Below are 22,781 nucleotides of genomic sequence, written 5' to 3'. Positions count from 1 at the left end.
GGAAATGGCTGCATCATCGCAGGTGACACCGAAGGCCCTATCTTGGCAGCAATTGCAGCCTTAAAGACAGCATTGGAGTACAAAATTGATGTTCATAGTAGACGTCAGTTTACTGGGCCAGGATGTGCGTGCCCTGGCGGACCGTTTGGGTACTGCGAAATTGGGAGTGCAAGACAACACGAATAACATTGCTACCACTCAAACCCAAGTAGAGTATGTACTTGCACAAGTGAAGATCTTAGAGCACTATGCAGAGGGGAGGGCATGGAGGAATAATGTCAGAAAACTTGGACTCCCGGAAGGAGAAGAAGGCAGAGACCCCACAGTCTGTCGAGAACATGCTTCTGCAGGAGGTGGGCCCGGGCACACTAACATAGGGATTTATTAATAGCAGTGCCCGCTGCTCTGTCCCCCCCATCCCGAGCCCAATAATAGCAAAGATCATGAACTACAAGGACAGGGAAAACATTCTTGCCTTTTCTAGAGAAGGAGGGACTATCACCAGGGGGTCTTCAGAGCTGGCGATATATCCTGAACATACTGTACTAGCTCAATGGCGTAGAGCAATGTCCGGGACAACCAAAGAACGACTACAACGAGCAAACCTGCGATACATACTGATTTATCCAGCCGAATTGAAGGTCCTGCACAAGGGAAGGTCACACTTTTTTGACAACACCGTGGAGGCACACTCCTGGATGGACGCGCAGGGGATACCGAAGCTCCATAGCAAACGCAACAACAAACCATAGTTTGGTGGCACAGGGTTAGTGATATGAGGAAAGTAATGCAGGGGCATACGGAACTGGAACACCGGGAAGACAAACAGGTGCCCAGAAGGCCGCTCCTGGAAGCAATTGCCACATACCCCACTTTTAATTCAAGATGGCAGTTTTAAGGCATTGAGATGCTGCACATGACCCGGAATTTGGGAAGCGGGTACAGGAGAGGTGGCTGAACCTGAGCAGGCAAATCGCTGCTTGGCTGCTATTTTGGATTGAGGGGAAGTTTCTGGGTTGTTTTATGGTTGTTTGGGGTTGAGGAGTGGGAGGGCAGGTTTAACTAGGTGTTTGGCCAAGGGGGACTGTGTTGTTAGTTGATGGGCTAAATTGTGATCAATGTGATATTGGTGGGCGAAATGTGGATAAGGGCAGTTTTGGGGCAGACAGCTCACAGACCAGGGTGGCAGATGGAAGTGGCCCGACTCCTATTGGCGGGAAGGCAACCTGAGGGAGGTGAGTTAGAAAACCGGCTGGCGGGGCGATGGGAAGAAAGTAGCCCGGGCTATAATTATAACAATAATTATGTTAAGAGACTGCAAGTACATGCACAACTGATAAGAATAGGAATACGGGTTGCGTTGTTGTAGCAAATACACCCAACAGCTGATAGACAAGCTACGATAGTTAGGAAATGGGGTGGTAAATTGTACAGATTGCCATTTTCGGCATATGCCAGGTGAGTTCTCATTTGAATCGCCCCCTGTGTTCCCTTCCAGTTACTGGAATTCAAAAAGATGATGAGGGCAGAATGGCTATGGTTTATGGGCTGTTGGAAAATAGAGAACAATGCTTTGTGAACACATATGCCCCGAATCATTACGCCACAGCATTTTTTAAGTCTTTCTTCTCCAGGCTGTCCAAATACGCTGTCCAAATACAGGGGATCTGCATGGGTATGGGGGGGGCTTCAATTGCATCCTTAACTCCAGCTTGGACAGGTCAAATACGAAACAAAGGAAGCCTGCACAACCGGCTAAAGCTCTCGGTTCCCTTTTACGAAATGTATGATTGCTAGACGTTTGGAGAGAAAGGCATGGAGAGGCACAAGGTTATTCACATTTCTCGGCCCCTCATGGGGTACATAGACGTATCGATTACATTTTTACTGGAATGGAAACTCTGTGTCAGTTTGTGGACATAGTTTACAAGGCTAAGGTCCTCTCAGACCATGCCCCGTTGATTGCAGTATGGCAGGAGACCATGCAGAGACCCCTGATACCCACTTTGGGCCTAAGGGCAGAGGCCCTACTCGATGATGACTTTAAGTAATATATAGGGGACAGGACTGAGGAGTATTTTGACACCAACACGGGTAGTGTAGAGAGGACAAGAACCCTTTGGCACTCCTTTAAGGTAGCCATATGGGTGGCGGCAATCAGGAAAATGGGCGGCCTTATGAAGGATATATTGCAGGCTCTAGAGGACATTGAGAATGATATAGTGCGGGAGGGGGGCACTGCAGAGGGAACAAAAGACGGGTCGATGAAGTTGCTCGGACTGCGACAAAAATGTATTGTGGAATGAGAAAGGTTGGGCAGACTAGACTTTGCGAAGTATACCCAGAGATTACACACAGAGGGTGATAAACCTCGGCATTTGCTTGCATGCTTATGTACACAGGAAGAACCAAGGGATATGATTAATGCCATTGCAGATGAAAACGGGACCATCGTCAGGATCCAGAGCGGGATAAATTAGTTATTCTCGAGATTCTATGAATCTTTGTACTCGAGAGATATCACAGAAGATGACAACGATATTAGTGAAGCTCTAGCCCAAATAGACCTACCTCCATTGGAGAGCGAGTGGCTATGCTAGATGCTGTGCTGACACTAGATGAAATTAGTGCAGTAATAGCAGAACTCCCAACTGCCAAAACCCCGGGGCCGGATGGATTCCCTGGGGAATTTTATAAGGCATGCATAGATGTACTGGCGCCGAAACTTCTTCTTCTGGAAGTCTTTGCAGAAGCATATGAGTTACCCAGCAGCCAAAGGGAATCCACTATCGTGTCCATACTTAAGCCAGGGAAGCCCCCACAGAATTGTGCATCATATAGGCCACTCTGTGGTCAACCAGGATTGTAAGGTCTTAACGGCGTATTGGCAAACAGACTTAAAATGGTGATAGGAGGTGTAATTCATACGGATCAAACCGGTTATGTCCCGGGCCGCTGAACAGCATGGAACATGCAGAGACTACACCATGTGATAGACAGTCCGAACCACTTGAGAGATGATTACGTGGTGGCCTCCTTGGACGGAGTCAAGGCCTTTGATTCGGTCCGATGGAACTGGCTTCTGGGGACACTTGAGTGGCTTGGAATTGGTGACAACTTTCTACGATGGGTAAAATTGAATTACACTGCACCTAGGGCAAGGGTGAAAACCGGCTGAGGTATGGGAAGTGCATAAGGGTACCAGGCAGGGCTGCCCGCTGTCACCGATGGTGTTTATCCTGGCATTGGAGCCACTGGCAGTTTTCCTTAGAGCGAAGTTTGCAGAGGCAGGAATCGTGATAGATGGGGTGGAAAATCTGGTGTGTCTGTACGCAGATGATATGTTGTACATAAACCAACCTGAGGTCAATTTATTGCAACTACTAGATGTCATTGATCATCTCACCATGTTTCCAGGCATCAGGCTTAACAGGGAGAAATCTAGTTTATTGCCACTGGTGGGGCTCATAGGACTTACTATGGAGCTTCTACCAAATTTGAGCCTGCGGTGGACAGTTCACACCTTCCGATACCTGGGCATTAATGTGTGGCATGACCCTGCCTCTTCACATATAAATAATATGCAGAAGGCTTTAGATGGTGTAATCAACTCCATGCCCAGCGCCAAGCGTTCAGTGCACTTTACAAATGTCAAAATAAATAAATAAATTAGGTTTTGGAAAAGGCTGCCCCTTGGGGTGCCGCGAAGGACAGCGCTGTTGAAGATGGTTGTACTTCCGCGCCTCCTATATCATTTTACTACTATACCTTATAATATACCTGGAGGATTGTTTCTGCGGTTGGATACGCTGGGCCAGGAATTTTTGTGGGGGGCAGGGAGGAACAGAATTGCTTTACGTACATTGCAGAGGGGCTGTAGTGGTGGCTGAATAAGGGTTCCCCACTTTGAGTTGTATTACTTAGCAGGACAACTGCAGTTTGGGGTGAATTGGCTGGGTGATGAGGCCTCGCAAGACACCCTGCTGCTGCAGCCAATGTTGGGGCACTACTTCCTGAAGGAGGTGCTCTGGGCAGAGGGAGTGGTGCTACCAAGACCCTATAAACTGTTGAAATTGGTAAATATTTGTGGCGTAGGGCCTGGAAACTCTTGGGGACCCCTGACCCTTGCTCCATGTTTGTCCCCTTGCCGGGGATAATTGGGGTTCAACAGGGCGCCATGAAGCAGTTTAGAAGACACTGGGAAAGTAAAGGAATAGCTATGGTGGACGACCTTTTTAGAGATGACAAGATGATAGAATTCCCGACCATCGTTAGCGAATATGTTATACACAAGGGTCAGTTCTTGGTATACTTGGGCATGGTCAGAAGAATGGACAAGAGGTGGCCAGACGTAATGGAGGGACCGGAGATCAACACAGCACTAGATAATATGTACGATGTGTCGTAAGGGGACCACATGGTCTCCAGATTGTATGATTTGTTATTGAATAGCCACGACGCACTGGAGCTAGCGGCACGCAGGAGCTGGGCATTGGATCTGGTGAGAGTCTACGGATGTGGAATGGAGAAGGGTGTTTTTATATACTGGTGTGCCTCCAGGAACGGTAGATTTAAACTAACACAATTATATGTGACGCACAGGGTGTACCTGACGCCACATAGGATGGCGCCCATGCACAAGAACAGTGACCAGGCCTGGCCAAGGTGTGCCCAGGAGGGAGCGGATATGATGCACATGTTCTGGACATGACCAGTGATTACAAGCTTCTGCCAGGAGGTGACAGAGAGGGTGACCATGGGAGGCATCCAGATGCAATTGTGGCCCCCAGAATTTTGTTATTGAATAGCCACGACGCACTGGAGCTAGCGGCATGCAGGAGCTGGGCATTGGATCTGGTGAGAGTCTACGGATGTGGAATGGAGAAGGGTGTTTTTATATACTGGTGTGCCTCCAGGAACTCTAGATTTAAACTAACACAATTATATGTGACGCACAGGGTGTACCTGACGCCACATAGGATGGCACGCATGCACAAGAACAGTGACCAGGCCTGGCCAAGGTGTGCCCAGGAGGGAGCGGATATGATGCACATGTTCTGGACATGTCCAGTGATTACAAGCTTCTGCCAGGAGGTGACAGAGAGGGTGACCATGGGAGGGATCCAGATGCAATTGTGGCCCCCAGAATTTTGTTTGTTGGAATTGCAATGGCCTGGAAATCAGCTGAGGGTCCTAGGATTGAAGCTTGGTGGGCGTATTTGAAACGCTGGTCATTGGCCGAGACTGTAGTATGGCACAGAGCGCTGCAGAAGGGGATGCATGAGAGGATTATGGGAATAGAAGCCTGGAATGCGCTGACACAGACAATGTTTACCTCTGGTGATGATGCACACTCTGAAAAGGGGACCTAAGATGCGGAACCTCAGGGCCAAATGTGTGATGCAACACAGGGTACAAGATAGGAAGGGGTTATGGCGGAGTAAACTGTGTTAGATGAGATGAGGCCTTAAAGGACTAGAGATGACGATGGACCATAACATTTATGGAAATTATGTGTGCTTAGATGCTTGCAATGTCACAGTGAATATCAGTCTGTCTGTGTTTTTTTTGTTTGTCTGTTTGAAAAACAATAAAAGTGTTTATTTTTATTTTTTAAAAACAGGTGTCCCAGGGTGGAACAATCAGAAGCAACTCGAGGTAGCTCAAAGGGATAACAATCCACCGTCAATGCCTTGTACGAATCATAGAATCGTAGAATCCGGTAAAACTACACACATTGGGCAGTCCCAGTATATTCAAACCTGAAATGCATGGACGAATGGCATAACAGCGGATTCCCAGGGACATAGTAATCCTAAACACCTTAAGGCAACCCAAGGGCCCAGCAACCCAAAATCACTACCTCCCTTAAACACAGATTATGTACCGAAATTACCGACATTAATAAAAGTGGCTTCATGGCAGCTCAAATGCAACTTGGCATGCAGTTACTGCCTCATGTCATAAACGAACATAGTGTTGACAATCCTACGAGCGCTGTCAGTTCCTTTCCGTGATCCGTACCCCAGTGTCCCTCAAAATGATACGTCGAGCTGTATCTACCACGACACCTAAAACTCCGGTCTCTCCACCGGGATGGGAATAATATTCCCACCAAACCCTTAAATGGCTATCACAGGCCTCCAACACTGAAGATCTGGAGGGCTCAAATGATGTACCGGCACACTACCGTACAGTACAATAGGAGCTCCTGCTCCATACCGCTCTCGGTACCATCTTCCATCGAAAGCTGCCTCTATGCCCATACCCTCCTTTCGCGGCCACTAAACTCTGTATAGTGTTTCTCATTGTTTTCACATCTTGACTACTGCTCCTCTCTCCTCCTTGGTGCAACTGCCTCTCACCTCAACCCGCTTTGCTCCATCCACAAGTCTATAATCGGTCTCCTCTTCTTGCTCACTGCGCACTATTTAATCTCTCCATCTCTTCTTTCTTTCTCCTTTGTCTCTTTCGCCGCCCATCTTCTTTTTCACATCCTTCCATTGTCTAAGTGTGCGTATAGTTTTGCTCCTCTCTACCTTTCTTCCCGCATATCCATTTCTAGGGCTTTTCATCCCCTTCTTGCCCAATCTCAGCACGTTTTCGTTGTACCAAACCACCCTGTGCTTCATCGCGTTTTCACTCTTTTCTCTTCTTTCACCCAAGCACTGGAATTCACTTGCTCTGTCTATTTGTTTATCACTTTATTTCGCTCTCATCTTAAATATCATCTTCCGTCCACCATACGTAACAACTGATGTCTGTTAATCTGCTGTCTCATTATCCTTTTCATTTATGATTGATTATGTACTGTTTTTCAGGTTTTCTTATCCAGTGCATTGGTGAAAGTGCTTTATAAATTAAAATAAATAGAAATACATATACAAATCCACTTTTATGGCATACGCTTTTACCTTGTACACTCATTTACCATAAACAGCCGTAAACTATACGCCATACTGCCTAAAAAACAGCAAACATATCATGGTCTCACACTTTCAAATATACAATTCCTAAATTACGTTCATATACGCAGACTCAGACAAACACATACAGACATGCATAGCCACTGTAGACCAACGTGTACAAACCATGCATATTAATTCTGTAAAACTGCTAGTCACCAAAGTACATGTGCATCTTTATACAAATACTAGACATGTACAAAATTAACATGTACACGTACATGAAGCGACACACAGTTACAGCATATAGTTTTATGCCCTGGCCTGTAATGCCATACAGTGTTATCTTGTACCGTAATACAATCATACTCCATATTGATACAAAATGCAGTTCAGGGGTCTCCAGCCTGTTGCTCTCCCGATGTTATTGACTACAACTTCCATTAGCCATAGACATTGACCGTGACTGCTAGGGCTAACGGGAACTGTAGTCCAAAACATCTGGACAGCCAAAGGTTGCAGATGCCTTTGCTACACACACATTAATGTACATCTCATATACAAAGTGTTAATATTTACAAAACAAGCATGTACACAAACATCACACAAGACACGGTTATGCCACATAGTCTTACTACATGCGCTATTACAGCAAACACTGTTAAGCCAAACTCTTAATCATATTGTAATAAACCTATTCACCATATGCATACACTAAACATCCAAACACTGCGCCATTCTCCCTAAAAGACCTTGGAAATTGTCTAGTAAAAGAAACCTGTTTGCAACACAGTTAAGTTTACTGTAACGAAAGGTAAAGTCTACAAACAGTGAAAATAACAAAGTTAAGGTACAAACACATAGCACGCACCAAAACGATCTCTCCGTACCACTAGAAAGGACTGCATATGTCTACAAATTGAACCATAAAACTCCAACTATAAACCCAGTCTCCATTCCACTGCAAGTCTGACCTTAACACGCACTTCAAGTATTAGGCTGGATACTTCCAAACAATAATTTAAATGAGTGTTAAGGTTGGATTGATAGTGGTAAAGAGTGAGAGTTTTTAGTTTGAGTTTTATGGTTGCATTTGTAGAGCTATGTGGCAGAGGCGTAGCCAGGATTGTCTAGCAAATGGGGCCTGATGCTAATGTAGTTGGGGCCACTGCACTGACAAAAATATCTGTAAATACCCACACAGTGCTGCTGAGTGGGCATTTACAGGTTTTGGGTGGGCCTTGCCCCTCAGGCCCTACCCTGTCTACGCCTCTGCTATATGGTAATTTGTAGTGGTATGTCCTAGGTATTTGTACCTTAACTTTGTTATTTCCACTGTTTGTAGAGTTTAGTTTGTGTTAGAGTAACCATAACTATTTTGTAAAAGGTTTTATTTACTAGATATTTTAATATCGATGTATTTGACACTTGCGAGAAATTAGATGTTTTGATAGCCATCTTCTGACTATGGAGTGGAGCTCGATGTATGAAACCGTTTTTATTGTTTCAGGGGTATACTTTTGTAGAAGAAGAGAGCACAAGGTAAAACAAGTATTGGCAATGCCAACAGTTTGGGCTTTTGTGGAGGCATGGGAAAGGCACTTGCCCAGCAGTAGTGGTATTAACTGGCCATTGATGGTAGCAGGTGCAAAATGGTGCGAGTACCTGGGCATCTAATAGCAGTGCCTGACAAAAGCATAATACTTATATACAAGCCAAAACCCTTGGCTTTGCCAATGCTTGTTTTTGACTGGACGTCAGTGAAGAACATGCAGAGTTCTTACAAATTGGGTGGCTGAAGGCAGGCCTGGTAAGACATATTTATTACACCAGTAGCGGGTTTACAACTTTGATTACAGCTGTCACGATATATTATGCAGCACCAGCAAGTCGGGGATCTCTTCCCTTGCAAATAAAGGTGGCACACAATATAACGCTTTTTATGATTACAACAAAATTCTTTTTTTTAACGAGGCCTCCAGCACGTCTCGCACCCAACCTCCCACAGCACCCTTTGTCACAATAGACCAGGAACCAGGCTGGTGTGTTGTCAAAGAATACTTTATTAATTTATTATTTTAATATCAAATCAGAACAAATAGATTACAGCAGCCACTATTGATGTGGCAACACAAATGCACAGGCTTCCAGAAAGTAACCATGTTAAGAGACACTGAGATGCTATTCCTATTTGGTTCTATGAAAAGCAAGACAAAATAATTCAACTCAAATGATTGCAGGAAGGTTAAGCACTCACCCTGCGACACTCCACCCCCAAACAACTATTGGATTGAATCCCTTTCAGTGGAAGGTAGTGGCGGGGTAAGGATACAATGAACAAATCGGTTTTGGGGTGGTGCCCACAGACACAAGATGGGGAACCAGTAAAGAGGGGGGGACATTTAGTTTTGAAGTACCATGAAAAATGGATTCTCAATGATTTAACACTACTGCTATGGGATAGCACACAAGGGTACTTCGGGCTGCTTACACTAGAAGTCAGATAGGACTTCAAAACCGACTAGCTAGCATACATAGGACATTTGATTTTAATACAGGCAAAACATGAAGAAAAAAAATCCAAAATAAAAAGCAATGCAATTTGCAATCTGTGATCCGGGTACAGTAGGGGAAGTGAAATAAACTAGGAAAAACTGGCTTAAACAGGTGAAGTGAACATTTTTGAAAAACGAAAATGGAAATCACACTAGTTTTTGCTGGTGCTGGGAATGACAGACACACTCCAAACAATGAAAAACAAAGGAAATGCAATATAAAATCAGTGCTCAGAATATGATAGCGGAAGGGGAATACTATAGGAAAAACAATTTTTCAAAGGGCAAAAGAAATCTTTAGAAAAATGAAAATGTAAATCACACACATTTTGCTGGGGCTGAAAATGACAGGCACGCTTTCAACAATGAGGAAGGCACACAGGAACCACGGTATTCAGTGAAAATGACAAGGGCAACTAACAGGTAGGCTTTGGTCAAAGAGATTACTCACAATGGGAACAATGTTTGGCTTTTAATAGGACAAATGTAAATGGGTATTTGTTTTTAAAACACACAAAACACACAGAAGAATATATTTTTTTTTAGCTCTTAATGAAATAACTTTTTGGGGAACAATGTATACTTCTAATGACCCGCAAGACACAGGGAAGAGAGAGAGAGTTAATTTTGAATGTTAACTTTCTCAGTCCCGTGAAATAATGGGGACATTTATTGATTTACTGAACAAAATATGCTAGGGATTTACTCAAATGACAGAAGGCTCTTCAATAGTAAATGACAGAATGGCACGGGCAAACAAAGGGTTTTCAATGGGAAGAACTACTACAATGCACAAATAAATGAAATATTTCCATGGGAAAAATGACTGAATTACACAAACAAAGAAGAGAGGGGGTTTACCATGGGGGAATTTCTATGACAATGCTGAAGTATATATGGTTTATTGAATCTATTGCTGGGGGCGTCTATACTTACAAGAAAAAGGCTTGATGGACTTCAAGGGCCACCAAGGCTTCACTGCAGGGACCATCAAGGGGGTCTGTCAAGGACTCTCTCTGTCCTCCAGAAAGGTCCTACTCCAGGTCCTGGCTTTTGCTCCTAGATTAGGCCCAATTCTGCAAAGATGGTTCCAAATTGTGGCAGCTGCACAGCTCGAGATTTTCAAGGAGAGTCCCTCATTTGAGGTGGAGTGACCTATTTATAAGCCAAATGACATCACTGATATGTAATCCTGCTCAAAGAATTGATTGGACAATTTTCAGAGGTTCCCACCCATCTGCCGGGTGATGGGTCCAGAGAATGGGGGAGTGATTTGAGAAACCAGGGGAGTATACCTCATACATCATGGTACACCCCCTCCATCCTTTCCCCTCCCCCTCTGGCTGGCCTCCCTTGGCCCTCCTCCTGCCCCTACCAGCGAAGCTAATAACCTTGGGGTCATCTTTGACTCCACACCTTCCTTCTCCGCACACATCTCTGATGTCTCCAAAAAGTCTAACTTCTTACTACACCTCCTTAAAGGCACTCTTCCTTTCTTCTCCTTCCCTCAGAAGCTCCTTGTCTCCCAAGCTCTGATTCGCTCTAGGTTGGACTACCGCAACAGCCTCTTTCTAAATCTATCTGCCTCCACTCTCTGCCCTTTACAACTAATCCAGAACAGAACTGCGAGATTTGTCCTTGGCCTCAAGCCCTGGGATCGTATCTCTCCAGCTCTGAAATCCCTTCATTGGCTCCCTGTGGTTGCACGGATTAAATGTAAAACCCTTTGCATTGTACACAAGGCTTTCTGGGGCCTGGGTCCAAATTCCCTTTAACTATCCTTCTGTAAATACCTCCCCTCTAGAGTCCTTCGTTCCTATACCTCCAACTCCCTCAGGGTCAGTCGTTTTTCAAAGAAACAAGCTGGTGGTAGAGCTTTGTTACATGTGGGAGCCTCCCTCTGGAACTGCCTACCTGCCACCTTGAAACTTGAGGCGTACCATCTACGGTTCCAGAAGCTCCCAAAGACCTTCCTCTTTGCCTCTGCCTTTGCCACTCTTCTCCCCTGCTGATCTGCTTTATGTCTCACCAATGCTGCACCTGACCACCCTCTGCCCATCGGGACCGGGTACCTACTCATCCTGCCATCCTCCTGCACTGCCCCTTGGCCACCCCTTGCACTGGGGCCTGTATATGTACCCATACAGCCCCCCCAATCTTTATCTGCACTGATCAGATACTCCCTATCTGACTAACCTTGCACTTGGCCCTCACAGGCTGTACTACCAGTGTTTTTGATCACTGTATTTATTTATTTACTTATTATTTATCTTGTCCTCTCTTATGCTCTGCACTTTCCAATTTCTCCCCCAACCATGTGCACTTCCCCCTTTTCCCTTCCCCATGCAATTGCGCGTTCTCAATGTCACTGGGCCTAGTAAGATTGTTGTGTTTGTTCTCCCCCTGTCTCCCTCCCTTTGCCTGGTCGCGCTCTGAAACACCTGGGTATGAGCGCAATATAAATAAAATATCACATCGTATCATATCATATGACTGGGACAAGGGTTGGATCTGGATTTTGCACATGGAAATCTCACATTATCACAACTGCCCTTTCTCATCATATTATGCCACATATGACAGCATTTTCCGACACTATATATTTTTTGTGAATCAAATGATCCTACCAAGAAGTTTGTAGTTTATTCTATGGCAAAGTTACGTTTTTTCCTGATTTCCTTCCCAACTATATTCATGGGTGGGATGTTTATCGTCTGTTACACACTTTCTCAGATTTATATGATTGTCACAGTTATGCAGGGGTCACAATACATTTTTTTAGCATAACTTTTGGTATATTGGTGTCACCAAAATCATTTTCGGGCCACCAGATTTCCAGAAATCCACACGATGAAAAGCATGTCTCACAATTTTACACAAAAGGAAATAAACTCCCTCCATAAACCTGCCCACCCTCTGCCATGTGTGGTTGTGACATTAAGAGGGGTGCTGTACGAGCTTCAAAGGGCTAGTTGCCAGCAAAGGCAAATTTAATGGTGGACTTAAGTGCTTTTGGTCATAAAACATGGGGATCCAGAGAATTCCTCAGCTCATCTCCGTGGCAACAGGGCTTTGAAGAACTGGTTTCACTTGTGGGGGAAATTGAAACTTACTGGCAAGCAATTCGCTTAACCTTTCCTTCTCATCTGAAATTGCCACTTGAGCTTGCATTTTAATTTGACATGAACTCTGGAAATGCACTCCATTAATATATTGAAATATCATGGCAACGCTGTTTGCTGCATACAATGATTACATGTGGGCAACATAATTACACTTTTCAAGGCTTCGATGCACATCTTGTTTTATAAAGTGTTACGTAAAGGCAACATTGAAATGTCATTTGTAGTATCAGACGTGGAAAAGACAATCAATAGACTGCAGCAGTTTAACCCAGATCAGGTTCCCAACATGACAGGAACCAAACTCTTATGTTGACAGTACGGCCCACATTGTGAGGAGCATGTCTTTAACTGAAAAGGAAACATGGATTTTGAAGGCAATGATTTTGGTCAAAGTACAAAACTCCATTCTGCAGTGCAAACTTGAACACAATCTGGTCGTTATATTTACACGCTGGATGCTGCCATTTTGGCCAAGATGGTCTCAGCTTTACCAGACCTTTTGCAAACGTTTCCCGCAGTCTTTCCCTCAGGTGTTGCAAGGAACAGTTTCAGGCATCTCCAGGCTTTGATGCCTAAATTTGATCCTTTTCATTTAGGCATTGCAGAGCCTTACTTCAAGGTGGATTCACAGTAGGCCTTTCATTATGGGGAGCCCTCATACTGACTCCAGCCTTTAGTTATGGTATTCAGGGCTATTTCACCCCACACATCATTAACTCTCCGAAGACTGGTTTGAAGTGCAAAGTTTGATGGTAAGGCTTGATTAAAGAGGGCCCAAAGAGTTCCCATGAGGAGGTTTTTTGGGGGGAGAGGCGAGAATCTGTGGGAATGGCCATAGGGATCAGCACGGCCATGCGCAGTCAATGGGTGATGTGAGGAGTCAGAAATGAAAGCGGGACACAAAGTTGTCATGTTTTTGTTAAAAGACTTATTAAATTAATTGGGTTGGGAAAATTAATCTCTATCCCTGCACTAAGAGGAGTTAGTGCAGGGATAGACCAAAAACTAAGGAACTGTCAGTGTCAGGATGTCAGAAATTAAGCCATCTGTCATGACTGTGCCACTTGCGCACCAATTGGCACCCATCGTAGACTATTTGGGACTCATTCATCTCCATAATACATCCTGGACAATACCTATTCATATATTTCTCTTTACTTACCGTTTGCAAGAATGTGGAATTTTTGTAATTTAATTTCACAAACTACATGTCCCATAATGTACCTTGCAGCAGTTCCCATTCCCTGGTTATTCTTACAACTACAATCCCCAGAAGCCTTAGAGATCAGTGCAGCTTTCACTTTCCCAGGACCCGAGAGGGAGGAGGCCAATTACCTTCAGGTGTGCTGCTCCAGGTGCTGCTAATTAGCCTGATTCAGCAGAGGGCAGCTGAGTATTTAAGCAGCTGCATACAGGAGCACAGGTCTCTTGCATTGAGCGCGCTTCCAGCCCTTTGTTGCCTTGATCCTTGGATTTCTGCTGTGTCCTGTTGTTTCCAGAATCTGCTCCTCTTCCAGAGCCCTGTGCTCCCTGCCTTGCAGCCCTGCTACTCTGGTTTCACACCCCTGCTTTTTTCAATGCACCCCTGTGCTTCCTATACTGCAGCCCAGCTCTCCTGCTTGCAGTCCTATATCCCCTGTCTACAGCCACTTGCTCTCTAACACTAATTATCTTGTTCCCTACCTGCAGTTTCCTTGTTATCAGTCTTCAGTCTACCCTTGTTATCGCACTTCAGAGCTACAGTTTCCTTGTTATAAGTCTTCAGTCCTGCTGTGATACCCAACTTCAGAGCTACAGTTTACTTGTTATCAGTCTTCCATCCTGACCGTGTTATCCCACTTCAGAGCTACAGTTTCCTTGTTATCAGTCTTGAGTCCGGCCCTTGTTAACCCACTTCAGAGCTACAGTTTCCTTGTTTTCTCTCTGCAGTCCTACTCTTGTTCTTCCAGTCCAGAGTTACTGTTCCTTGTTACCAGTCTACAGTTTCCAGTATCCTTACCTCTGCACTTAGATTCTAGTTTTCTTGCTTTTCTTCTTTCTTTCCCGTTCTCTGTCCTGAACCTTGCTCACTTGGACTTCCTTTTCCCCCTGGATATTTCTGTTACAGTTCTTGTCTTCACTTGTGCCTTGTGTAATTCCTTTGTTCAGTGTTTGGCTGCTAGGTTTCCAGTAGGCAATCTCTGCCCCTTTCCTTTGTCGCGTTTCAGTATTGTACCTTGTGTAATTTTTAACGGTGTGCTGGTTCCTGTTTCAGGACGCAGTCATTGTTCAGTTCCTGCTGGACCCGTACAAGCTTCAGTCTTCTGAGTATTGTTAACCTTGTTCGTGCCTTAGGGTCCAGCCACAGACACCCACTGCTGTTGCTCCTTTCCAGGAGCATTTAGAGTGGTGCCCTGTAATAGTAACCTGCTCAGAAGGCTGGAGTTTCCCTGGTTCTGTGGGAAAATCTTCCCCCATTCTGCGTACACCCCCAAAGGGAACCTAATGTGTTTGTTTTACTTGTACTCCCTGCCCCTTTCTGTTCACTGCCTCTGTTACCTATCCTTTCTTGTCTGCAGGACTCCTTATACTCCTGATTCTTGTGTACTTTTCTCCCTTTGGGTTTGTGAACACATCTCTACCTGCAGGCCCGTGTGACACCAACCTTGTGCCCAAGCATTATATTCTGACACACTATAAACAAAATGATAAAGTGACAAGGGAAATGTCTTTAACCTGATGTTTGAAAAAGTGTTCATAAAAGAAATAGCACAACTGTATAGTAAATGTTCTCCAGAATGAAAAGGGATTTGTCCCAGAAGGGGGCTCCTTTCCCTGGATTCTGCAACGGTGTTTCAATGTCTCTTGGACTAACAGTTCTTTGTATCTTTTCTTGGCCCACAATATTCCTGTTTAACCTCAGAAATTCGTTTTTAACAAATGTTCCTTGTTTAACTAAAAATGTCCTTCTTTGTTCAATACATTTTGCCTTATCTTGTTTTTTCTCATAGGTTTGCAATGTGCCTGGTATACTCTGCTGCCAGGACTCTCCCTCTCCGGCCCTCACAACTTCTTGGAATACTCTCCTGCCAGGACTTGTTAAATACTTGCAGTTTACTGGCATACTCTCCTGCCAGGGTTTCTCTTGCACTCACAACTGCCTGGTGTATGCTTGCCAGGAGTTCTCTTCTTGTACTTTCCTCTTATAACCAAGTAGCATATACCCTTCTTGGCTGGGTATATCAACTTGTTCTCAGTCAATTTCCTTTCCTCTACTTCACCCAGAACCTCACTGTCTCCAGAGCTCTGGTTCTACTCTCCGCCCTCGCAGCTCATCCAGAACAGGACTGCAAGATTTGTCCTTGGCCTCAAGCCAAGGGATCATATCTCTCCAGGACTGAAATCTCTGCACTGGCTCCCAGTGGCTGTGAGGATTCAGTTCAAAACCCTCTGCATTGTCCACAAGGCCTTCTGGGGCCTCAATACCTTCAACTCTCTCTTCCTAAATATTTTCCTTCTCGAGTTCTTCGCTCATCCGCCTCCAACTCCCTCAGGGTCATTCGCTTCTCCGAGCAACGAGTTGGTGGTAGATCTTTATCTTCGGCTGGGGCCTCCCTCTGGAACAGCCTCCTTGCCTCCCTGAAACTTGAGGAGAACCATATCCAGTTTGGGAAGCACCTCAAGACCTTCCTCTTTGCTTCTGCTTTCTCTCCTCTTCTGCCCTGCTGAACTCCTGAATGAAACTGCACTGGTTCACTTGGCTGCCCACTGATCTCTGACCCAGGTCCCCTCCCCTACCACTTGCACACCTGCACTGCCTCCCAGGCAACCCCTGCACTTGGGGGCTGTTTCTGTATCCCTACAGTCCCCTACCAGCTCTTGACACTTGATGTTTGCACTTACCCCTGAACTTGCCACTAGCTGGCTGCACTTTAACCTATTGTTTTATTTATTTTATTTGTATTTTTTACTGTTGATCCTATGTTTTGCAGTGCCCGCTCCCACCCTTCCCCCTCACACATTTCCCTTACCCCCTCCCCTGCACTTACGCAATCTCAATGTCACCTGGCCTAGTAAGATCGTTGTCTCTGTCTTTCCTCTGTTACTCCTCCCTTGCCTCGTCGCACCTTGAAACACTTGTGTATAGGCACGTTATAAATGCCATATCATATCATAATTTCATTCCCTTTTTGGGGGGGTTTGGGTTGGCACTCTGCCCTTTCTCTTCTATGAACAATTCTTGAAGTATTACACTTTGTGACTTTCACAAACGATTCTTGAAATTATTCACTTTCTGTATCTATATAGAATTCAAAGTCTCTTTGGTGCGGTTGCCAAAAATGCCCTGGAGTCCTCACTCTGAACTGGCATACTCACCAGCTCTCTGTGGTGTCTTTGGTCTTTCTCTGCTGCTTTCCCCGTTGTCTGGGCAGCTCTGCCATTCCTCCAGCTTCCTCTGTTACTCTGCTCCTGCACGCTGACTTCTCTCCGGCTCCCAGTAAGGACCACGCTGCTTTTCCTGGTGGCCATATGCCCAGGGTCCTTCTCGCGGTTCACAGCATCTCCTTGGCCCACCTCTCTCGGTCCTCTTCTGTTGTAGAGCTTCCACGCTCCGCCACACTGGCTCACACCCCCAGCTTCTGCATACCGGCTTGTGCTTCCAGCCTCTGCACGCCAGTTCGTGCCTCTGTCCGCTTCTGCTGCAGAAGCCATGTCTTCTCCCCGCTGGTGTGCTGACAATTTTTACAGGTCCTGCATATCTTCTACTACTAACAACAAGCACGCTTAGCAATTGAAGGTTGGTCTGGATGATGTTGGGACAAAGATGGTTTACTTTCCCTAAAGGTGGGAACAGATACATGGCAACAAGCCATGAGGGTTTTGGGTATCAAGGGGTCTTCTACATGGGCAAATGGGGATACCATGTCTCATCGAATGAAGTCATGACATCTCCCCGGTAGTTGTCTCCTCCCATGTGATCCTCCCTCACGTAGCCGCCCCTAGGGTCAGGATCAGGTAGCAGCTGCCATCACCTGGCCACATGGGAGGAGATTACCACCAGGGAATCCATGATAACTCTATTGGATTTAACACAGTGGGCACATAACCCAACAACACCCAGAGACTGTGTTTCCCTCCTCATATGACATTCCTTGCCATCTGTACTTTAATGCAATAGTTTCATTTTATTGACACCTAATAGCCCAAACTAATGAGAGGTTTTAAGATTGTATTTAAATCAATTTGTTCATGTTTTACATACAAGTCATTAATTCACTTCAGGCAGAAAATGATCGTTATTGACTGACACCAAATCCGTGTAAGTGACCAGCCAAAGCACTGAGAGCATCTTTTTGTTTGTTTCTAGGTCACTGTATTGGAACACAATCTTAAGGAAAAGTGTAAAGTTGATTATGAAGTCCAAGTCTATCCTGGACAGACCCATGGATTTGTTCATCGCAAGAGAGAAGATGTGAAGCCGGAGGATAAAGCATGCATTGTGGATGCGAGGAAACGTATGATCAACTGGTTGAATAAATACATCTAATTAACAACGGAAGATTCAAATGTCAGATGATTAATGTGCTTTGGAGATCTTGCATGAAGAGCAATAATTATGTCTGAGAAGGCAATATTGTAGACTATATGTATAATATGGCATACTCAAAATAAAATGCAACAGCACTTTGGTGCCCCTGTTCGCAGCTAGACATGCTTTACAAATAGAATAAAATCAATTCACGTGACTCAATATTGCTTTCTTGAAACTGATTTCCGTGTTCTAATGAATGATTTTTACAGAATCACAGCTTATACTATGGGCGTACAGTCTCAGCAGTGATTAGCACCCAGTTTAGTGTGTGAAGCGCAAACCTTTGTCTTCGTTGCTACTGAATAGCTACTGAATAACCAATATACCTCCCAGAGGAAGGGCAGGTTTACAAGTTCCATATGAATGGGCAAAGCACTGACAACAATGCATGCGTCAATCGTTCATTGTACAAGTTCTCCAGTAGGAACCCATGATCAAATGTGTCCATAGCATTTGTGTAAGCATGGTGTGATAATGTGGGTGGTCAGGGAAGAGGTGTAGTAGAGATGCCTATGTAACAAAAACATGTTTCATGGCAGTCTTAGTGACGAAAATGTGGGAGCTACTCATGAATAGTTCATGGTGCGTGGCATGTAGTATTGATGATGACTTCACTTCACGTCACTTCAACTGTATTTCAGCACCAACTGCCAAAAAGGTAGCAGCACTTAATGCAGTCTATGTACACGGTAACATAACCAATATCTAAAAATATACATTTATCACAACCAGCTATCAATATGTGATGTCCACGTACATTTTCAAAGACAAGAACATAATCATCATAGTTACGGCCAAAGAAAAATAACCATGCTAAAAAAAAAACAATAAAGTACCTGTATCAGACTGCCGCAAAAAGGGGGTTTTACGCTAAGTTAATGAATAGATCTTTCTTTTGAGGAGGTACAGTTATCAATAAACTTGTATTATGTATGCAACAATGCATGAGAAAAACTAGCTGCAAAGTATCCAGAACCCCATAATCACTTGTTAAGGCAATACTGATTCGTTTTCTGAGCTTTCCTCAAGGGCCATCCTTGCCGTCCCCGAAGTAAGCCACCAAAAGCACAAACATACCCTACAGTGCTTGGGGCAAGGCAATTTTAGTTTTTTCCGAAGACATTATAGCATTACATAGTCCAACATAATATGTAACCTATATGCCTTCAAAAATATCTTCCGAGGTGAGATCAAAGGATAAAAATAGATACACGAATTTAAAATATATGCCTCCAAGAGACTTGGGCCCTATGCACTGCTCATAAATAGGATACATGAGCTTTACAATTTCAGGGCAGTAAAAAGGGCGAGGCTGGGAGGATGGATTTGGGAATCCAACCGAATTCAATGAACATGCTTATTTCTATATTTACGTTTATTATATATAAATGTATGACATGTATTAAAGGGCCTGTGGTAGTGGCCGTGTGGTTATGGCTAAGTTGCTCAACCCATAGGAAGAGAACTTTTTGGGAAGCTTATTACTTTACCCCCCCTGGACGAATCCTCATGATACTTTGAAAAAGTATATGGCCCCCTCTGAACGTTTCTGTGAAGTTTGGTGCAGTTTCATCCAGGCGGGTGGGGGCAAAGTTACAGGGGGGTCCCAAAGTTTGTAGAAATCCTCACACATGATGGACATTTTTTTTGCTGATGCCTACAGCCCAAACCGCTGAATGCATTTTCACCAAATTTGCGGCAGGAGTGGCGGCTTGGTCCAGAAAGCGTGCTTTTCTAAATGTGGTGTAAATCCATCCAGTGTTTTTTTTTTTTATAAATCAACCAAAAAGTAGGTGCACAAAAATGTGTGATATCTGGGTTCGGTCCGCAGACTCACTTCCCTGTTCGGTCTACAGATACCCCCCCTGGACCAATCAGGGGGTGGCGTGATGTCTGCAGACATCTTACGTGCCAGCTGATTGGATGGTGAAAAGCGTCATATTTCTTTTTTTGAAAATATGTTTTTATTAGGTCTTTCTTCTGGAATGCGGTACAGCACCGTATTTTAAACAGATCACATGGGAGCATGTCCCTTGAAACAATAATTCCTAGGTAACATGAGAACCGTGGTACACAATCAATCATGCAACATATATCGGCTCAAGTTCAATATTCCCTCCCTTACCCCTCCCTTCTCCTTTCCCTCCCTCCTGATGGGGCCGTTGGGTGCTGTGCCAAGAACTAGACTTTCTCATTTGGATCGGGTGGTAGTTGTCACAGGTCTGACGGGCTGGATGTCAAGGTGTCTTGGCGGTACATCCTGGAGCTGAGTAGTGTGCCAGGGTTGTGGGCTGTGTGAATGTCAACCTTGTGAAAGGCCTCTCTTCACGTGCCGGCAGTAGTATTCCATGAATTGCAGCCACTCAATGTTGATATGTGTGTGTGATTCTTGTAAGAGGGCCTTGAGGCTTTCCATGTCATATATTTTGCACGCTTTTGTCAACCATTCCAGCCGTGTTGGTGGGTGGGTCCTTTTCCAATGAAGCGTGATACTTACTCTGGCCGCTAGTAAAAGAGTTCTTTGCATGTTTGATAGAAGAGTGTGTTTGCCGTCGATTGACTCTGTACTAAACAATACCAGTAATGGTGACAAATCTCTGTTGAGACCATCTATGTTCCTTATCCATGCCAAGACCTTTTTCCAGAATGTTTGTGCTAGCGGGCATGCCCACCATATGTGCCAATATGTGATGATTTCTCTGCAGTTCCTCCAGCATAGGAGGCTGATATTTGGGTACATCTTTGAGAGTCTTTGCGGGTTAAGTTGCCATCAAAAGAGGAGGGAGCCTTGCATTTTACATTTTATATTGCATTGCAATGGTTGAGGACCATGTCGCCCTATAGATAGACTGCCAGGCTGTTGTTTCCTTCGGCAGTTGCAGCTCAGCGGACCACACTTTTTGGGTATTCGGTGAAGGGATGTGGCCTCTGAGCAGAAGGGCTTCGTACAGAGCCGTTATGAAGCCTTTTGAATCCGCAAATGTATTGAGGACTTGTTCAAACCTGGTCAGCGGGCGGGCTAGTTTGTGTCCCCAGTACCGGTCTGTGAGGGCTCCCTTCAATTGCAGGAACATCAGGGAGGGATACCCGGGACCCCAATGGCAGCTTCTAATTCTGACTTATGCATGAGTGTGCCCTTCTTCCACATTTGGCCCACTCTGTCAAGACCTGCCTCCTAGTAGGATTGGATGGCCAGGATGTGACACCCTTCATGTCTCCTGTGGGTTTCCATACTTGCCAGAGGGTCGCAAGCACCGGGTGGTATTAGATTCTTCATGGGAGATTTTTGTACGGGACCCATAGCCATTCCCCAAGGGTGACTGGTGTGAGATGGGTATTTTCCATCGCCACCCATTGTTTTTCTTTGTTTTCATGCAGATGATCCACCAGGATCCAGAGTTGGCCGGCACGGTAGTATTTGTAAAAGTCTGGGAAGCCCACCCCTCCCTCCCCTTTCAGTAGGATCAGAGTGATATACCCGATTCTGGGCCTCTTACCTGCCCACAGGAATGTCAATAGTTCTTCTTATCTCCTCATGGAAGGTTGTCAGCAGAATAAGGGGGAGTACCTGGAACAGGAACAGTAGTCTAGGTAGGACATTAATTTTAATTGTCGAACAGCGGGCTGCCCAGGATAATGTCACAGTTTACCATTTCTGGCGGTATTATTTTATGCTTTCCCATAATGGGGGTAGTTGGCCCCAAACATATCATCATGTCTTGGTGTGATAAATATCAGTTATTTTATGTTTGTGGTATGTATCTTTAAGCCCTGCGCCTTGAGCGTCCCTACCGTGTGGGGGGACAAGTTTGTTAATGGCAATGCTATCGTCTTCAAAAGGTTAACTTTGAACCCGGAGAGAACTCTATATGACGTTATTGCCTCAAGGAAGACAGGGACTGAAGTGCCCGGATGCGCAATGTATGCCAGTACATCGTCTGCATATAGGGCTAGTTTGAATTCCGTCAGTCCTGTCCTGATTCCCCTGATCTGTGCATTGGCGCAAATGGATGCCGGCAAGGGCTCTAACGTTATGAAAAAAAAGAGTGGTGATCGCAGGCACCCCTGGCGGGTCCGCCGGTACAGGCAAAACTCTGCGGGTGCCAATCCATTAGCTACCACTTGGGCCCGATGCCTGCTCTCTGCAGGGTCTGTTCCACGAACTGCCACTCAACCCTATTGAAGGCTTTCTCTTCATCGACCGATAATAGGATGGGGTCCTTGGACTCTCTCAGCATTCCCGCTATTATGTCAAGCATCTTGCATATGTTGTCCACACCCTGCTGTTGTGTGGCCCAGCGGAGTGTGGGTGGCCAAACACACATGCACACACACACGCATGCACAGAGGAGTCAGACACGATGTTGCCGGTTGCATCACCCGGCGGCAACTGTCGCACGGACTTACTTTATTCTATTGCGCATGCGCGGGCCCAAACGAGGCTCGCGCATGCCCAGTGCGCCTCCGGGACGTCACATCCCTTTTTATCTTTAATAACAAACAACAACATGAAATTAACATAGTAAAACATTAACTGGAGCGACCTGGGAGCAGGTCTATTCCCATCACTTACTGACGGCCACGGATCTCCTGACCTCAGTCCCCTAAATCCAACACATAGTCC

The 22,781-nt window shown here is 45.1% G+C and overlaps 1 protein-coding gene across 2 annotated transcripts in view; it reads left to right on the top strand.

The window, feature by feature from the left end:
* Positions 1–18,316, top strand: part of CMBL (carboxymethylenebutenolidase homolog) — a 391,570-nt gene extending 373,254 nt beyond the window's left edge. For both annotated transcript variants that reach the window (XM_069613746.1, XM_069613747.1), the window contains one exon: positions 17,933–18,316. In XM_069613746.1, coding sequence (XP_069469847.1) covers positions 17,933–18,112 — 180 coding nt within the window. In that variant the 3' untranslated portion in view covers positions 18,113–18,316. The remainder of the gene's footprint in view (positions 1–17,932) is intronic.
* Positions 18,317–22,781: the final 4,465 nt, after the last annotated feature.

The sequence above is a fragment of the Ambystoma mexicanum genome, chromosome 5p, assembly GCF_040938575.1.
Source record: "Ambystoma mexicanum isolate Mex_15411 chromosome 5p, UKY_AmexF1_1, whole genome shotgun sequence".
Lineage (NCBI taxonomy): Eukaryota > Metazoa > Chordata > Amphibia > Caudata > Ambystomatidae > Ambystoma > Ambystoma mexicanum.
The sequence above is the reverse complement of the archived record's forward strand: the minus strand, read 5'-3'. Positions and strand labels throughout refer to the sequence as shown.